Source organism: Lytechinus variegatus, chromosome 7 (genome assembly GCF_018143015.1).
Source record: "Lytechinus variegatus isolate NC3 chromosome 7, Lvar_3.0, whole genome shotgun sequence".
Classification (NCBI taxonomy): Eukaryota; Metazoa; Echinodermata; class Echinoidea; order Temnopleuroida; family Toxopneustidae; genus Lytechinus; species Lytechinus variegatus.
The window spans coordinates 40,975,277-40,995,226 of NC_054746.1; the positions used below are offsets into that span (position 1 = coordinate 40,975,277).

Here is a 19,950-nt window from a genome sequence, read left to right on the forward strand (position 1 = left end):
ACATAGTTCTTAATCATAAACTTATGACAGTTTAGTAACCACATTCTATTTCATATACATGTTATATGAAAGAGATAATTTAAGTCACATGAAAATCAAATCTAATGACTTAAATAACATAACCGAGGGTGATGGTGTCATCTGAACATTGCGACTGGTTGAAAGACTATTATAATTGCGGTTGTACTCCTATAGCTGCAGTACATCAAGTCAATCTTGAGACGATAGGTGAACGAGATTTCCGTTTTCTCTCTCACTCTCTCGCTATTTTCTACGTCAGTGTTAAGTATTGGAACCCCAGCGCAAACAACTGAGATTTTAATTTAGGATATCTCCTCGGAATAATATCTCTCTTGAAAAGAAAAATATATATATAGTCAAAACTTGGAATACGCTAACATAGTGACGGATATAGCAACTTGTTTTTCCATGTTTTCCGCGATCGGTGCTATTTCTTCTTTTTCTTTCGCCTCCCTTTTTATCTCAATTGTGTGAGAAAGGAAGTTTGGTAAGACGACTTTCACATTTTGGAGAATCATGGCACACAGAATGTACGAAGAGATCTTTATCTTTGTCTTCCTGGTGATGATACTGGTTTTACATGGTCAACCAGGTAAGTTATGAGAGCCTACAGAATATCAAATAATGTGAGAGCATGGCGAGTAATTATGTCACAAGTAAGGCACTTTACAAAAACACAATTAGAGTTACAAGTGGATACGGATGAATAGATTAATCTTTACAAAAAAGCTTCGAACTCGTGGTAGATACAATGATGAATACTGTCCGTAAAATCCTATCATCCGTATTTTACACATGTATATATATCTATATTACAAGATTAGCTGCATGAGTTAACTCGTTTGAGATGTGAATGAAATTGCATTGTTTGGGAATCAAAGGTATTAGTGATATACTTCTAATGTAGTCTAAGAGATTAACGAAAAAAGTGGACTGAGACGGAGTATAACGATACACTATAGGATTAAGAAGGTTTTTCGGCTTCGCTAGAGTGCTATAGGTTTCAGTCCCGCTGTCTTTATCAGAATCGTCGGCTTTCTTTCTCGTTTAATAGTTTGAAAACTATATAGATATAGGCATAGTCATCCCTATATACGTTCTACGTTTATGAACAAAAATGTCTGCACTTCTTTTTTAAATCAATAAAAAATTGAAATCAAGAGATTTACAATATGCTACTAGTATAAACACGTTTTATTAGATTATTATTAAGTTATCAAAATTAAGGATAGATTTATTCTATGTTGTGCTCTGTGGAAAGTATATTGTAATACCTTGCACTTTTTTGGAAGCAATTAGGGGCGAAGAAAACGGTCCAATCTTAACAGTATAGTTAAGAATTTCAAACAAATTTGTGGAATATCATATCAACAATACAAGAAGCGTGTGAACCCAACCGTTTTCTCTACCGTGGCAAACTTTTTTACAAAGCTAACTAGCATTTCGTACAAAAATAAGGTAGCTGGAGTTACAATCCGTTTAGTGACAACTGTATGTGATGTTGCTTTCAGAAAGTATTAAGGACATTTTTAAGCTCTAGAACTAATAAGTAATGTCGCAGGAGCTAAAATTCATGAGACTGACAGTAAACGTAGTGTAAAACAAGACTGGCAAAGCTTCCGAGAAATACACCATATGTGATATTAATTGCCTTGTCAATGAACTTTTGAAATTATCGCGAATAACGGATTATAATAAGCAACGCAGTCAGGGAATTGAAACTAGCTTCAGTAACTCTTTGGAACATCTTGTTGATCATTTACAAGGGATTCTTATAGCAGTGAAAGAGTGAACTACTATATCAATAAATTATGTTGAATATAATTCGGTTCAATATACGGGAAATTGTATACTTCCAGTTGCCATCCATTAAACAAATTAATATAACCCTCCTAATAGCAATCGCCGGATAGTCACTCCTTAACTAGTGAAGCAAGAGTCTGTCTATTTTTGTTCAATCCTTGCTCCAAATTCGATCGCATTTTATCTTAAAACCAACACATAAACACTTTGATAAATTAATTTCAGTATATTTTGGAATTTTGTAATTGATGATAGCCCTTATCTTAACATTAATCTGTTATACATGAATCCATCTCATTACCAACGTTATAGATTGATACTGAAACACGTATGCTTGTATTCCTAAGATGAATAACTGACAAATATAATTGTAAAATATCTCGGAAGCATATTAAATCATGATAAATAATAAAAACACCATATCCCAGTAAAAATGTCAAATTCACTAGATTATTGCACAAATCCCTGGCAGCGATGCTCTCGAGGTCAAAATGAATGGCAATATTCACATATCCTAGTTATATCGCTTTAACAAGAAGGTGGATTATTACCTATCTTGATCATGATGGGTTGGACAGTGACTAGGATATTGTTCTGTATGATGATGCATGCACTTTCTTCTCTTTCTACAAGGTCTGTCATCATGACCAGTATAATGTGTATAAATAAAGGTTGTGCAGGTGGCCTAAGCTATTGTCCAGAATGTGACATATACGATTGCATTGTAACATAATCAATGATTTTGTTTTGATATTAATATTCAATTTCTAGAATTGAATCATTCTATTCGCAGTCCGGGTAACCTTACTTGATTACAGTATTCATTTGAAGCTTTGGAGGGAGGATAGCGACATTTCCACTGTCTGGAAAGTCAACATCGTTCTCGACTCCTGCGATATTTTAACAAAGAATATTAGAATTAACGTATGTTTTTTCGGGGTCGGGTATACTTTAAACAATAAAAAACATTGGTAAAATTTTAACCAGCACGGGGGTTATTATGTGACCAATCAATTGGGGCAGTATTTTAACCAATGGGGGAAACATATTGCTTTAGAACGGGCAAAATTTTCATAACACTGGATAAATAAAAATGCCCATAAGAAATAATGAATGTTGGTTGGACACATAATTACCCTCATGGAACCTTTTTACCCAATATTTTTTAGAGTGTACTGCATAACATTTACAGTATATTCGGACGCGCCAAATCTAATGCGTCACTTTCATTGACATCAGTTATTTTTATCATTTTGATCTTCATAAATAAAAGTAGCGTTAGAATATGAAAATTGATGAAAGAACCAATGAATTGAACCCCATATTCTCGAAGCCTCACTGATTTGATTTATAAGCTTGACATTAAACCCATTCTCGTATTCATTTTTATTTGTCCTTTATTAAATCTGCTTGGGAATAATGATGTAAACAGATACACATTAATGTCAATCATATCCACTGTGAATCAAATGCATATAAGAATAAGATTTTATCTGACGCCAGCTATATATCATGTTTTATTTTAACCAGCCGTGCCTAATTCTCGAAGAAATATTTCTTGATTATCAGTATCCATGGTCGCAATGACATGTAAAACCATTTCTATCTTCCAATTATGACTCATAAATAAATTATCCTCTATTTTTATTGAATACTTAATCAATATGTATTCCTCTTATATTGGGGCAGTCGTCTGGCGATTAAGTGCATTGGCTGTCTGTGTCATTATTGGAGACTCCTTATCATATCGATTCATTCGACTTATAGTGCTTAACTATTGGGGCTACCAGATTTAAGAGGGTGATGAGGTCCACGGTCTATATTCATGTTCTACTTCTCATTACTATCCATATATATTTGATAAAAGAAAACTTGCTATCAAATTTACTTAAAAGGATTACAAGGATTTACTTACAAAGCATTATCGATTCATAGAACATTGAAGGTTAATCATTGACCTATAATTCTTTATCATTTTTATTGTAGAATCTAACAACTTAATTTTATATATTTTTTTCTAATCAAGCTCCTTCTCTTGTTACGATGGCAAAAGCAAACCAAAGGCAATTAGATCGAAGTACTGTCTGTCAAGCTCGATGCTCGAGTGTTGCAATGAATTATACAGCTGTTACTCAGACTAAAGTCATTTGAAAAAACATTAATATGAACAGAGGATAGCGTCACATTAACAGACGTATATCCATGCATTATGTCTAATATTAAATAAAAAAATACGATGCAAGCTTTCCTCCAAATCAATAATGGTCACCTATTGTGAATACTTGTATGGGTTTTGTTCACGTTAGACAGTTTCTGTATAATTTCTGTGAAAATACAGGGTAATTGCTTGCAATACATTATATAAATAAAAAATGTAACTTTAGACTTTCTTCAATATCAGCATATCATATCATTCCTATCTTCTTCATGATTGAAAAAAGGGCGATGATATTTATAATTATTATCAAAATATGAAGATGGGACCCCCAAAACAGACTTTTTCAGCAAATGATAGAATTACGGTCACAATTCGAAGAATTCGGAAGTCATCACCCGTCATTCCGTTCGCTTTGTTACTCATTTTATATTGCATTATATTGTATTGTATTTATTTTCCGTCAATTCAAAATAATAACAATGATATTTATCCACAAAAGTGACAAGGCCCGGTCCCACTGCACTTACGGATGCAAAGCGGCTTCAAAACGCAAAAAAAATCTTGCCATCCGTTGGAAAACGCTATGCATCCGTTGTGTACACATTGCATACATGTTACATACGCTCTATCCATCGAGCATCTGTCCACTGTGATTTCATCCGCGTAAAAATTGCACAAAACTTATAAAACGGATGAACTTTCCGCTGGTACGATGTAAATCCGACGTATACGAGCATCAAACGTTTCATGTTTGTCATCATCCGTTAAACGTCCGCTGTATCCCCTCAACTCAAAATCTACTGAAGCTGAAAAGCCGAAAGAAGGAGGAAAGATAAGGTACATGGGACGTCTATATATCGTTAGTAGCACGGAAATAGAAAGGATGTAAGCGTATATGCAACTCAAAAATAAAATATTCAAACCCCCGGTATACCCCTTCGGAGCTGTCATCCACTTCTATCCGTTTTCATCCGCAAGGTTTCCGAAGAACAACCGTTTAACATCCGCGCTACTAACTACCCACGTCCGTTTTTCCGTTATGTTTTTTGCAAATTTTTCGCAAATTTTGTCCATTTCTGGCGCGAATGAAAACGGATGGAGCCACCCGCGAAATTTTGCTCGTCCGATGTGTCCTCCATGAATACCTTTTGTATCCGTTCGCCAGAGGGACCAGGCCTAAAATGCAGTTGGACCGAGCCTTTACATTAATTTTAATGATATTCTAGTATCACCTCTCTGTGATGTTTTATTTAAATGATCTTGCAAATTACGAAATAGTTATTGCCTAAAGCTACAAATAAAAGTTACATCCTGGATTGTTCATACAATTCCATTCAAATTTTCTAAAAAGAGATATTTATTTGCTCAGGAACATGAAAAGTCACAAATGAATGAACTGGAATACGTTATTATGTCATATCAATTTAGGATATTAACTGTATAGTGACATTCTGGTCAGCAATGTCTTTTTTTTTGGGGGGGGGGGTGAAGTTGAGTAAGGTTTAAAGTGAACTTAACTAAGTTGTCATACATAAATAACTGTACATAGTTATGAAGCTTTTGTCAGGCTGCTGTTAAGAATATTTTTATTGCTTTCTTCTTTCTTTGGTGTTCACTAACTGTTTATCACGTTGCTTAAAACATTTTTTCTTTTCTTGTGTTGTCCACAATCATGTTAGCTACCTTCAATGCTACATTTGCTGAAAACTATATTTTGATGTTCTTCTGTGCTTATTACAAAAGTATCTTTTGTATGTCTAGCTTATTTTTTTCCTCTCATCATTTGATTTATTAACGGGTGTTTTGTTTGTTTGAAAAGTATGACGTAATCATCTTGACCTAGCAACATCATCCATCACCCCCTTCCTCTCTTATTCCATCCCACCTGCCCTCTTTGTAGCATCCGACTTCTTGCACTACACCGTGTATTGTCCCCTCATCCTCCGAACCCGTATGAAGATACCGACATCTCCATCTCTATTTCCACATGATAGCGATAAGACGGTGGGAAGATGGAGGGATATGAAAGTAAAATGGGCAAGGGATTGCAGAGGGAAAGGAATTACGGAGATAGGAAGGGAAGAGACAAAGGTGGGGGTGTCTATACACAGATACAGAGAAATATGAAGAAAGAGATGGAGGGGAGAGAAAGTGAGGGAGAGAGAGAGAAAGAAAGAGGAAAGGAATGACAGAAACCACAGAAAGCGATGAAGATACAGAGACAGAGAATGAGAAGGGGGCTAAAATGTTAAGTATGCAATGGAGGTCCTTTAAATCCTCGTCTCTTTACCTTTCTCACGCATCGAGGGTACATGTAGCTGTTCCGTTGTTTGAAAGCTGTACATTATTCGTTTGGTGAAGCAGACATTATTGTGCTTCACTTGACTTGGGTCAACACAGGAGAAATCGATCGCATGTTCATACCCCTTTGTCTTCCAACTAGAATTTCTTGTCAATTAAACATTATTTTATATAATCAAACCAATAAGGGCAAAAGTGAATGAAATGAACACATAGATTTTTCCGATTTTCTTTGAAAGATGTATTGATCAATTTTTTAAAATCATTATTTTATTCACCCCAAAGTTGAATATTAACTTCTGCATTTAGTATACATTATTACACTTCTTAATCAGCCATTAAATCTTTTGAGTAGAATGTACAAACCTTATGCAATATTTGATTTATTTTGATAATCACATTCGGCCCTATGGAAAAAAGTAGTTTCATATCTTCTAAAGATCCAATTTTATTTTTTTTTCTCAAAAACTAAACCCCTCTATCTTTATAAAGCGATTCGACAGGGGGCGTTCAGTTCCGTAGTTTTAAATTATTTGAAAGTTTTCGAATCGACTTAAATTCACGCTTCTACGTATTTCAACGGAGTTTAAGGGTATCATAAAAGAAAGGATTTTGGATTTGTTAGTTCTGCTACAAGACAAAATCTTGCTGCAATTTTTGCTATCTTAGATTGCAAAGATTGGTTGGTTCTGCAGCTCATCGTCATATTTATCAATAATTTTGAAAATTGGAAAAAATAGATTGTTCTACGTTTAGCTTGTATCGATTGAAGAAAAGTAAGAGAAGGAATCCAAAATGTTTTGGAGAGAGCAATTCTTGACTGCGCTGATTTAAACCAAGGTTCAATTTCGTCGATTGCACTTCGCAGGGACAGTGCACTGATTGGGCAAAATTAATGGAAATCTCCGGCGCAAATGTCTGTGTGACTGATGAGTGCGTAGTTCTAAATCGGTCAAAATAGGCGCGCTTCTTTTTGCAGCCCAGAATGCTCATAATTTATCATGGGTTCTCGTCTGTAAAACAGCCCTAGATTGATAATCAAGCAATTGTACTGGTGTATAGATTGCTTGGCCTTGTTGAAGGTCCCCAATAATAGGCACAATTCAACAATGGTTACACTCCTTGACGCCAGTCATATGAACTCTGATTTTTCGAACCTCTTTCACTGAGGTTTTTAATATAAATGCCAAATTCCATAAATCCTTTCTCAAAGAAAGGTCAAAACTACAACGTTTTTAGGAGAAATACTTCCAATAATTCATATCTGTTTTGACATTTTCATGATTATTGGTTATAAACAAAATCATGTGGAACTTTCGCTTGAATACTAATATGACGTAATTAACCATGTATAAGAGGTATAACTAGATAACAATAATAACAACAACGAAAACGACAATATCTCCTACAACATTTGTACAAATATGCTTCTTATTAAAGAGAAAAAAAATAGTGTAATAGATTTTTGTTTGTGTACTTTGCTGTGGCTTGGATCGGGGTATTTTGAACACATCAGTGTATAACAGCCAACAATTCTAATCACAAAGATTACAGTTACGGATTAAATTTGATTGAAGGAAATTATATGTATGGGTTATTTCCAATAGGGAATGGATTTTGGAATATTACTTATGCTGTGCGAAATAAATAGGAGACAGAAAACTTTGATCTCTCTTGGAGTTTCTTTGATATCTTCTGCCTGCAATCTCGAACCCCATCTGGAAGCAGATACGGTACTTAGGACGGACCAACGATATATTCACTGATAAACTCAAGCTGACATGGACGGTCGCTTCATGCAACCATTAAGCAATATTTCCGATAGATGTGCCATCGCTCAACATCGTAGAAATCTGTCTCAAGTTATATTTCAATGTGTTTGTCCGTCCAAAATGTTAAGAAGATAGAACACCTAATGGCCAAATATCCATAAAAGATATACAAAGATATTTATCAGATAAAATTCGATGGATTTGAACCACACTGCAGTATTTGAAATTTAACAGGGATGAACATACACAGGATACAATGATATACACTGAATATCAGTCGAAAGTATATCTCAAATGCATTAGTTGGTTCCTCTAATCATTTAAATTTTTGTGTTAGTGACATGTTGAGATGAATAATATACTTTCTCCCAGTTCCATCCACAAACGTGATTAATTTCGAAGTGAATTCTTCAGACAAACTTTCATTACGACAACTCGTATTCAAGTATAAATACGACTCATTTCCATATCTAGTATAAATAGTTGTTATTCATGTATTGAATTTATTGTTTTGAAATATTACGAGCTGTTTGTTTTCTTTGTCTTTCAGTGTACAGTCAGTATAATGGGCGAGGTGAGAAGGATTTGGTGAATAAACTAATGAATGAATACGGTCACAAGGCTGCCAGACCTGTACGTGATGCTTCCAGACCTGTCTGGGTTTCCTTCAGATTTCTACCATCACAGATCATCAAATTTGTAAGTACAGTAATAACCAACGTCCTGGGGCTAATTTAAAGACTGGATATCCCCATATATAATTGTACCTTTTGTGCAACTAGTCTATCATGTTCTAAAAAAATGAAATAAAATCTTATTACCCGCCGAAAACTATAGCAAATCAAGTACTCTTTTTATTAGATAGATTTTTTTTTCTTTCAGTCGCCCCATTCGCTCGCAAGATTTGAAGAACAGTACCTAACATGTTGGTTTGATAGGAGACAAATTGGAGACTGAATTCGTATAGTAACCAAACCATTGACTGATCCGTTTAGGGTTGATTTGGATGCATTTATAAATACTTTGATATTGAAATTTGTAATCTGGCATGTCTTTTTTTCAGAACCTCAATCTCGAATATGATTTATGTTAAATCACATAATTATGATCATATCAATCATATGATTATAATTTTTTATTCTGAATTTGTCATCAGCATGTATATTATCATAATAAACATATTATACTGTTTAAGTATTGATCATAAAAGAGCCACCTTTAGATGGCGTGTGTCTTTCTAGATGCTAAATTTGATTTTATCACTAATCTCCATCTTAATTCATTAATGAATAGAGCGCTGAATTCTTGATAGGTCACGAAATATGAATAAGACAATAATAGTTACACGTATTTGTTTGTATATGGACCCTTGGCTTAGGAATACCAACTCTAAGCCAATCATTTTGAAATCCGTCACACAAGGAATATACATTAACACAGTTCAATGAATTTATGTCACAAAAACTTCACGAAGAATAAATTATTAAGGTGTTTTCATGCTCGTTATTTGTTACCAAGGCGTTATTCCCTTCAGCCAAAATTCACGCTTTTGCCCGATTGTGTATAGTAAATGGTCTTCACTGACAGGAGTAATTCCTTGAAAGGCATGCTCGATATAGGACGGCGGCTGGGCTATATGCTGAGCCCATGATAGAGTGCCAAAAAGATGCAAGCGCTTTTATATTAAAATTGCATTATAATTTTTCACATTTCCCCCAAAGAAATGAATGAATACATAAATGAAATTATGTATTTTTTTTTCTCTTGCGAAAATATCCAGACTTAGTAAATTCTGGTCGTGAAAAACATACCATTACATTACCCCTTTTAGACTTCCTATTAATCACGTTCATTATTCCAAGATTTTAAATCTACCCTGCCTCGAATATTACATGATCAAAATCAAATATCTCCCATGATTGTAATGCATGAAATTTGAAAAGTTATATTTTTATATTATAAGGGCTTCCATATCATTTCCATTTTGATTGGAAATGTCATATTCCTATTCATCAAAATATAATGGAAAGAATCTGAGTACTGTATCACAAAACTTACAATAAATTTATTGTATTGGTTGTTGGAATAATCTATCGTAATATTCGGCCCACGATCAACAGCTAGCTATATGGGATGGAACAAAGACTCTTCAATATTTGACCGAAAATTATTTTTATGAAGCAGTGGGCCTATTTTGGTCAATACTTGTTTCATGTTCGTCGTAATAAGAGAACCCCAATCCTCAATCTTGAAAAACTACATGATTCTATGTATGCACGTCTTCATGCCTAGACATTATTTATAATACTTTCCTTGGTAATCGTCATTGTAAATTGTCATTTAATTACATCAGACAAATGAAAAAAGCAAGAAGCAAAGGGGAAAAATAGAGGCACCTTTTCTCAAATCAGCATTGTAAGGAAATGTTAGTTTGGAGGACCATGGACCTATATCATGTGTATATGGGATGATAAATAGGTACACGCCCCCCCCCCCTTACTCCGCCCGTGCCTAATTAAGAAGGGACATATTTTGTAGACAAAGTTATAAAATGAAAAAGAATGATCTCATCAGTAAACAGTGAGGTGCTGTGTTGTCTGGTGGAAGAAAACATGTGAAGATATCTGTTCCCATACAAGTCCACATGTTAGTACTGCGTTTTAAGAGGCATCTCAGTCTAATTGACTGCCTCAGTCTGGAGTCATAAACTCAGTCGTACATCATTACATTACCTTCTTCTCTTATTATGACTTTTTGCCATTGGTATAGTCCATCCTTGTTATCTAATTTTCTTATTCGCTTCCTATCTTTTTATCTGTCTGTTGAACCTTACATCTCTCTATATTTTTACGATTATTACAGCACTGTAATTGCTTGCAAGAAATTCATTTAGCAATTGTTATCGATCAAGCATGTAAAATATAAAACACGAGTTGACTTTCGTTAATTCATTTATTTTGGAACATTGTAATCAACGTCGGGTTAAAAGTCAAACGTAATTTAGAACTTTTACAAAGAAATGTGAGGAATGTAATTTATTTAATTATTAAAAACAATAGAGAACAACTTACGTTTACCCATCTGTTAATGCATTTAAAAACATGAATATGTGTTTTTTTAATGTTTGTCCGTATTCCTATTTGACATCATTGTAATCATTATAGCAATGAGTCTCTCCCACTTTCTGTATTGGGGGATTTCCTATTGAAGCGCAATGCCTGTTTTAAGCGGCGCAGTTGTAACAACAGACTTGTGAATTGAGTACATATTTGAACTGGTAGTAGTAGTAGTACAACAGTGAAGGATAACATAATCAAGAATCAATGTCGACCTCAAAAAGGAACTCACCTTGAAGCATTATAATATTAACGGCACGGGTGTACATAGAAATATGTACATAAATGTAGAAAATGGCTTTATTTAAAGGATAAGTCCACACCAACGATAAGTTGATTTGAATAAAGAGAGAAACATCCAACAAGCATAATACCGAAAATTTCATCAAAATCGGATGTAAAATGAGAAGGTTATGACATTTTAAAGTTAATTTAAAATTAACTTTAATGCTTAATTTCACAAAGCGGTTATATGCACATCCTGGTCGGTATGCAAATGAGGAGACTGGTGACGTAATCCAATCAGTATTTTTTGTATTTTATCATATGAAATATTCTAGTTTTCTCCTCATTGTCAAGTGAAAGAATGATTAATTCCTCTCTCAACATATGGAATTAGTCAAGTTGGTCCTTATTGTCAAATCTGTAAAAAATTGAATATTGTATAATTCAAGCAATAAATTACAAAAAAATAGTGAGTGAGGGGCATCATCGACTGTCTCATTTGAATGTCACTGAGTTGTGCACATCACTGTTTTGTGAAAAATAAGCGAAACTTTAAAATGTCATATGTAACTTTCTTATTTTCCATCTGATTTTGATGAAATTTTCAGCATTATGCCAGTTTGATCTTTCTCTATTTATTCAAATCAACATTTCCAAGGATGTACTTGACTTTATATACATGTAATTTTATTTATTTCCCCCACTCCAATCTCAATCGATTTTTTTTAATGAAGGATGAATTTGTCAACTTATATAAGATCTTAAAAATCTTGAAGCTTCCATTCGAGATACTCCACTTGAAACATTAAACAAGGTTGAACATAGAAAATTGCTAACAAGTTTTTTAATGCAACTAATTCAAAACTGACAAAGATATTTAAAAACGACTTTTATGAAAGTGAATTAGGTGGAGAGAAATATTGTATTTCAAAAACAAAGTTAAGCGAATCGTAGAAAAGGAAGGCACGCATTCACACTACGTGCGGACAAACGTGACCTTTCGCATGGTATACGAGGAGGAAATTACATGCTAGAGGCGGCATATGTTCACCAAAAGATGGGAGGGAAGATTATGACGATGAAATTGAATCAGAAATAATCTAGAAAGATGGATAAAGCAAAGCTTATATTAAGAGAGAAAACATAATCAGGTTTGCCCCCGATGTGCCGCTTGAATCATATTTTAGCCCAGTTTGAGGGTGATATTCTCTTCACTAGCTTGAAACCAATTGTGGATATAAGACGTGATTAATTTGTAATCTAATATCTTGTTCCGCATCCTTCTCTGTATTTTCCCCCATCTTCTCCTTTACAGGATGAAACTCAGCAGCAGTTGACCATCATGTCTTACATGAGGATGGTGAGTCTATTTTCAAAATGTCACTTGGTATCTTTCAAATGTCAGTGGTATCTTCATTTCTAATGATTTTAAGCATTCAAACCTATTCGACAAAGTGAGACTTGCCGTTATAGTGGAACGTTATTTAAATGCATTCCTATTTGTTCTTTTATATAAACTAATGAAATGAGTATGGATTTTGGTTAGGGTAATATTGCCTGAAGGAATAAAGCAGACATCTTTATGGAGTTGTATCTGCAATAGTCCTGGAGTACAAATGGGAGGTGGATGGGCTTTGCCGCCATGCCCTCCCCAATAGTAATAATAATGATCGCAAAAATAATTATCATAATACGCCTAAAATAATTATGTTTATAAACTTACTATTAACTACGGATACAAAATATTCCATGTAACTGTTTAGCTTGCGCCTTCTGTAAAATTAGAGGGGGGGGGGGGGTTACGGCGGGCTATGTCGTCTAGATAGTTATGAATAACAAAAACAGCAATCCTCTCGATTCATTTTATTAGATTTTTTCAGAATAGCATATAATACGACCAAAGTAAACACACTGGGTAAGATTTATTTGTTTTTATCATCGAATGATATGTCGTGAAGGGTATTTTGAAGATAAGTGAATCACTGATATGCCCCTGAGAGAAAGAAGATAGCGGTTTATAGGGGAAAAGAGAGGGGGACTGCTATACGCCAGCATTACCTAGGATGAATCCACCTCTCTTACATCATAATGCACTTTTGTAGATGGGTCCGAGGCAAAAAGGAGCCACGATAAACCTGATTAATGAAGCTTTCACTGTCCTGTCTGTTTTGTGACGAGGGACATATATTGGAATTCGTTTTCTCGCAAGAACGGCATGGGGAAATAAAAAGACGATATCAATAAGCCAGAAAAGTGCATGAGGGTGAGGATATTTAATCAAATGAAAGCGACATTCACAAAATCTTGCTTTGTCAGTTGTACAAACGTCCCTTTAAAAAGAAGAATTTCACGCTCTCTTTACAGTATTTCATTTCATCTTGTTTTCGTTTTTATTACCCATTTGTTATTATCTTAACCCATCCCCTTCATCTATTCTCGATCTCTTTTTTCCCCAGCTACGTATTTCAGTTTGTATAATGGGGTGTGGGTGTGTGTGTGTGTGGATGTGTGTGTGTGTTTGTCTCTGTCTATCTTTTACTCTATATTTCTTTCTCTCTCATCATCAATCCTTTTTGAGCGTTTTTCTTCAGTATACATGCGTTGTAATTCAAGAGCATACTGACCACTTGTAAATCTCTATCTACCTAAGCTGTCAACCTTCTTCCCCCTCTTAGTCATTGCATTATCAGATTATTTTTAGATGATATATTGTTGTGTGACGGTAAATTTGTGGATAATGGAAAACATTAAATACAAAAACAGCAATACACGTCTTGGGGTATTATCCAGCAACAGGCAATCTGGAGAATGACGTCATCATTGTTTCTTGTGCTGCCTATTACGGGAGAATGTCCGGGGAATGTAGTAGAAAATGCTCTGGAGGGCATCATCGTGGCTCGTAATTTGTTCTATATTTTACCTTCACCTTTCCCTCTTTATATATTATTTTTGTTTTTGCTTCGGGGAGGGGGGAATGTTTCAAATGGCAAAGAAGCTGTAGTCTTATACATAGTTATTTCCTGATAATTTCAAAGGTTTGAATAAAAACGAATTTTGCAGGATTTTTTTATTTTTATAACCGTACGGTAATATTAAAAAAATCATTACCTCTGTTTATTGAAAAAAAAAACATATCCACTGGGAAACTTTGTGATTTTATGTAAAAAGTACAGTTGCATGGATTTATTTGCATTTATTGATTACAACGATGAGAGATCAATTGAAGGAAAATTAAATTTTGCACAAAATGTATGTGGTTCAAATGGCTTCCTATATTTACTGGGGCCCGTTGCAGAAAGAGTTGGGTTTAAACGCAAGTCAAAAAATCAATCGCAAGTCCCAAATGCGCGCTGTTGATTGGTTGAAAATCAAGTTGCGCCTGATTTTTAGAGTTGCGATTGATTGCAACTCCTTCTGGTCCTAGAGGCAAATCCCAGTAAAATTAATGAATATCGACTGCTACACTATTGGGTCAGATAGCACACATGACGAGACGAACTTCTTATGCCAATCACATATTACGTAAGTAAGTCACATATTAGAGTGTTATGTGACACAACAAGATAAATTTAACATATTATGTGACTTAATTATGCTTAATATTTGGTTCTCATCCATCTCAAGCGGGTTACTTAGGGGTAGTATTTAAATTCTCGTTCCGGTGAGTATCTTGATGTTCGCGTGTATGGTCTATGATATTCAAGAATGAGAAGCAACTCCCGTGAACGACTTGCAAAGCTTCCGAATCCAAAAAGGCGTTCTTAAGTTTGTTAAATTTTACTTTTAGTACGTAATCTTCAATCTGATTATTAGATGTGTCAAAAAATTACTAATATATATATAGCAGCTAGCTAATGAAAACGATATTTTCATAATTGTCCCAATTTTTACTCTTAAATTATTTCATACCTATGTGTTGAATTACGAATTAACGTAAAATGCATTAAACGTATATAGGCCTATATTAGATTGGAACGACCGTAGGCCATGCCAATCATTGACAACCACCGACCCTTGACAATCAAACCTTGTTATCTTGGACATTCAATGTAAATCACGTGATCAAGCATTCGATTCAATCCCAAAAAGGATTTGAGTCGTTCGCCTGTTGCTTGATGAATATTCAGAGACAGAAGTGGAGCGACACCTCGACTCCTTAAAAGAGTCCCATCACGCCGTTTTTTAGCCAAATTTTCAAATGGGGCTATCGAGCAGGCAAAACTATTTTATTTCACACAGCAATCTAAACTTTGATATCTTAAAAGTATTTTCCGGCTAATATTTCATTTTGTTTCTTTTCCATGCGAAATGTACTCATACAATATACAAAATCAACTTACAGCTACAAAATAGTAACTAAGAGCATATTGTATTCGTAATGTACAATACAAATCATACATGTAACTTCTTTACGAAATTGTTGCATATATCATGACTATATTTTGTGCAATGCATTAATCATACGTGTGAAGAAATCACACACATATGCTTGAATTTGAATTAACCCATCCCTACCATTTCTAACATACAAGTACTACAGCAATTTACATACACAGTAATCACCAGATATAATTTCCACGGCAACAAGATATCATGTAAATTCGATATTGACATTTCATTATTTACTCTCAATTGTATGGCTTTACATGGTGCATCTATACAATTCTTACTATTCTGTGACATTTGAGATTGTTTGATAAGGAGGTGAAAATAAAACCTTGACATTTACATACTTATTCTTGATATTAGAGATGTAAGACACCCTGATAGGACGTCTTCCTCTGATTGTATTCGATTTATTGGTTTTTGTAATTAAGTTGGACTCCTCATGTCTACAATATTTGCTTATAACACCTGATTTGCATTGACGCGGTGCATGGTACGGTTGTTGTTTTTGGGGGGAAAATAATGTAATTTTCATTTGAAAACATAAAAGTATTTTTTTTATTTTTTCTCCCTTTCCCGACCAAGTATCATCATCATATGCCATCCTTTATCACACATCAAATTTGTTATATCTAATATTATCTATTTAAATGAAGAGGAGTCAGCGGACTACCCAATATATACATTTGACTTTGTGTGATACAATGTTCAGTTGTCAAACAGAGCATAGATGTTAAGGACATTGTACTGTATTTCTTGTCGTGTTCGTGATCATTCAAGATTTCCTGCGATTTGCAACAAAATGAAACAACATGGAAGATGACGTGAGGAGATTGACGATTCAACCTTCTGAAAAAGGCGAGTTTGTCAAATTGTAGATTCACTCAGAACAGTGAAATATTGTCTCATCAGTGCTTCTTTATATCCATTGCATCCAGTTACATTTACTAGGCCGATACAAGACCGATATCAGACCAAAGCAACAGCTCAGTAATATTCCCAAAGGCCAAATATCGATCGGTTTCGTAGTTTAATGGATTGCGATGTGACTGGGCTTTTAACGAAGAGTGATTTTGACCATGATCAACCCCGATTGCTGTACTGGAAAAAAGATCAAACAGATTTCCTCTAAAAAAAAAGAAAGAAGCGGTCTTCCGCGAAATTCAGACTTCCATTTTTTTTTAATTCATTAATATTTTTTTTTTTGGGGGGTTGCTTTGTATAGTTTGAAATAACATAAAACATTTTCACACAAATGGATGAATACATAATTTTACGTCGTAAATCAATCTTGTCAAATCACGTATTTGATCGCATTGCTTTCCCTTTCACTTCCGATGCAAGGGCGGATCTCATCCCTCGAAAAAAAAATCTGGGGAGATATATTTCGAAAGGCGTCCCTTACAGGATGGCAACTTAAACATCACGCCGCTTATAAGGCCTTTCTACACTTCGTTTCTCGAGAAATTTAGTGGTTGACCGGAACTCCGTCCTTACCATTCTGTATCAGGTTTGTCTTTAAAATATGCAAAGTGATTCACCGTTCCTCGGATCAATACTTTTAAGACCACTTAGATTTTACTATCAGAGTGCCAAATGTCGGCCAGTCGATTGAATTACACACATTGTTTTATGCGTTACAATGTGATAACTATGTAAACTTGCTTATACAGTACACTATTTAATAAAAAAAAACCTGTATGCGTGTTTTTCACTTAAGATTTGTAATGATTCGAATAATAATAGAATAAATTTCTTGTATCATAATTATGCTATTGATCATCCTATTGAGTAGAACGTATAACCGTCCGAACTAATACGCTTTTCATAAACCTATCCTCCAATAAGAGTAATGCGGATAATTCAATAAAAATTGCGTTCACAAACTCCGAAAATAAGCCGCATTATTTTTACGAGCGCCCGTCCTGAAAAAGGCAGATAACCGTCATGACAACTGGACACGCCCCCTCCGATGCAGTTGTGTTGGAAAAGGGTGACCTTCTGACCGCACCATGGCAATTATCCGCATTATTTGAAAATGCGTTCATAAACTTAAAATCTTGTCCCGATGCTGCTATTATGCGGATAATAGCAGCATCAAAATAATGTGGATAACTCTTGTCCTCCTCCAATTTTACGACCAAATTATGCTGCTATTAGCCGCATAATTGTGTTTATGAAAGGGGTATAAAACCACACCAGTTTATTTTAAGCGAATGCACCTGTTAGTGAAAGTTTCATCTATCGATGAGTTAAGTAACTTTGCATTAACAACCTCCGCTTTAAGGATTACATTGAAGAAAAGAATACAAAAAGAAAATGAAAAAGGACGCAAAAAAGGACGATAAGAAAGAGTTGGATACAGAAGAGTAGGCAAAAAGAAAAGTAGAAGAAGGAGGAAATGAAAGCCAACTTAGCATATACTTGAATTCCTCAAATTTCATTTTGGGAGCTTCAAAACTAAACTGAGGAAACATTTTCAACTTAAAATGTTCAGCTCTCTTCAGAATATTTATCGTGTTGTGTTTTTAAGTACCATTATCAGGGCCCTGGGAGCGATCTTTCGGCTGAGAGTGCTGAAGAAGGCCTAAATTCAGGGGCGGATCCAGCTTTCGCCAATAAGGGGGGGGGGGGCAAAAAAATCACCCATATTTTCCCCGATTGGCAGTTCAGAGATGATTTTTGTTTGTTTCTTCGTAACAGTCACTTCTTTGCTTTATTCCTTTAATCTCATAAGCCATATCTAAATATTACGAGCGCGAAGCGCGAGCTAATTTTTTTTTAATTTCATGTATCTTGTCCTGAAAATCGAACATTCTGGGCAATGTTTGTGATCCTGAACAAACTTCGTATTACTGATCGAAAAGGGACCTGTTGAGGACTGTTTGGAGTTAGCAATAAAACGATACATATTCAATGATAATCAAATAAAGCGAGCGCGAAGCGCAAGCTGAAAGTTTTTGACATTCCAACCTAAAAAATGAAAATTCTAAGCATATTTGTAATCATGGGCAGGATATAGGGATATAACTGAACAATGCGAGCGCGAAGCGTGAGCGGAAAAAATGAGATTAAAAATGGGTCACTCTATTCATGTAAATTTTAGTCGGAAACTGGATAATTTAAGCATGTTTTAAATAAAGAACAAGCTATGTATCTCAATAAATATGCGTCCGTGTGCTTAATATTTATACCTAGTATCTGGGCATTCTTAATATATCTTTTATCATGAAAATCAATAATGTGATCGCGAAGCGCGAACTGAAAATATTTGATATTCCTATCTGAAAAGGGGTCAATTCAAGCACTGATTCAAGCACTCTGTAGGAAAATCATGAAGTGGATATTATGGATTGCTCTTAATAAGCGATGTTAGAGCAAAGCGCAAGTTGATATTAATTATTGTTTTTATTTTGAACTAGGACCTGGACATTCTAACTAAATTTTGTCATCATATGAAAATGATGACTTTCTTCTATTTCTCTTCCTTAGCGCGAAATATTCCATTCTGATAAAAGGTCAATTTAATATTTATGAATTCATGAAAATGTTATTTGTATTTATTAATGTAATAAGCCTAATGACAGTTCGAAATTTGTTGATATTAATTCCTGAAAATTTGATATTTTAAGCTATTTTTTTTATTATGAATAGGATGCATGGGTTAATATATTTTTAACAAATTAATGAAAGCGCAAATCGTGATGTTATGAAAAGGGGATTTGAAGTAGTTTGTTTTAGAATTGCTTATTATTATTGAGGTTTACATTACTGGCCAATCAAAATGCGAGCGCGCAGCGCTGGCTGATAGGTTTGACAATCAAACCTCGAAATTGAGGGACATTTTGAGAATTTTATGGAATACATGAAGAGAATAGATACCTTACAAATCAAATAACGCGAGCGCGCAGCGCGATCTGAAAACGTTGATATTGAGACAATAAAACGGACATTTTACAGAACACTTGTTTGAAAATCAATTTATAAATCACACAAACTAATTAAAGCTCGATGTCGGAGCTGAATTTTTTTTTGGGTTTATATATTGACTTCAAAACTTGATATTTTAAGCTCCATATCAGCCTATTGAGGAAGAATGTCTGCCTATCTCATCAAACATGCAATGCAAACGCGAAGCGCGAGCGAAAACTTATTATAGTGACATGAA

The 19,950-nt window shown here is 34.6% G+C and overlaps 1 protein-coding gene across 1 annotated transcript in view; it reads left to right on the forward strand.

Moving 5' to 3' along the window:
- Positions 1–226: 226 nt before the first annotated feature.
- The window catches only part of LOC121419311 (neuronal acetylcholine receptor subunit alpha-10-like), a 63,489-nt gene continuing 43,765 nt past the window's right edge, over positions 227–19,950 (forward strand). The window contains exons 1-3 of the mRNA XM_041613716.1: positions 227–613; positions 8,606–8,754; positions 12,712–12,756. Of these exons, the coding sequence (XP_041469650.1) occupies positions 538–613; positions 8,606–8,754; positions 12,712–12,756 (270 nt within the window). The 5' untranslated portion in view covers positions 227–537. The remainder of the gene's footprint in view (positions 614–8,605; positions 8,755–12,711; positions 12,757–19,950) is intronic.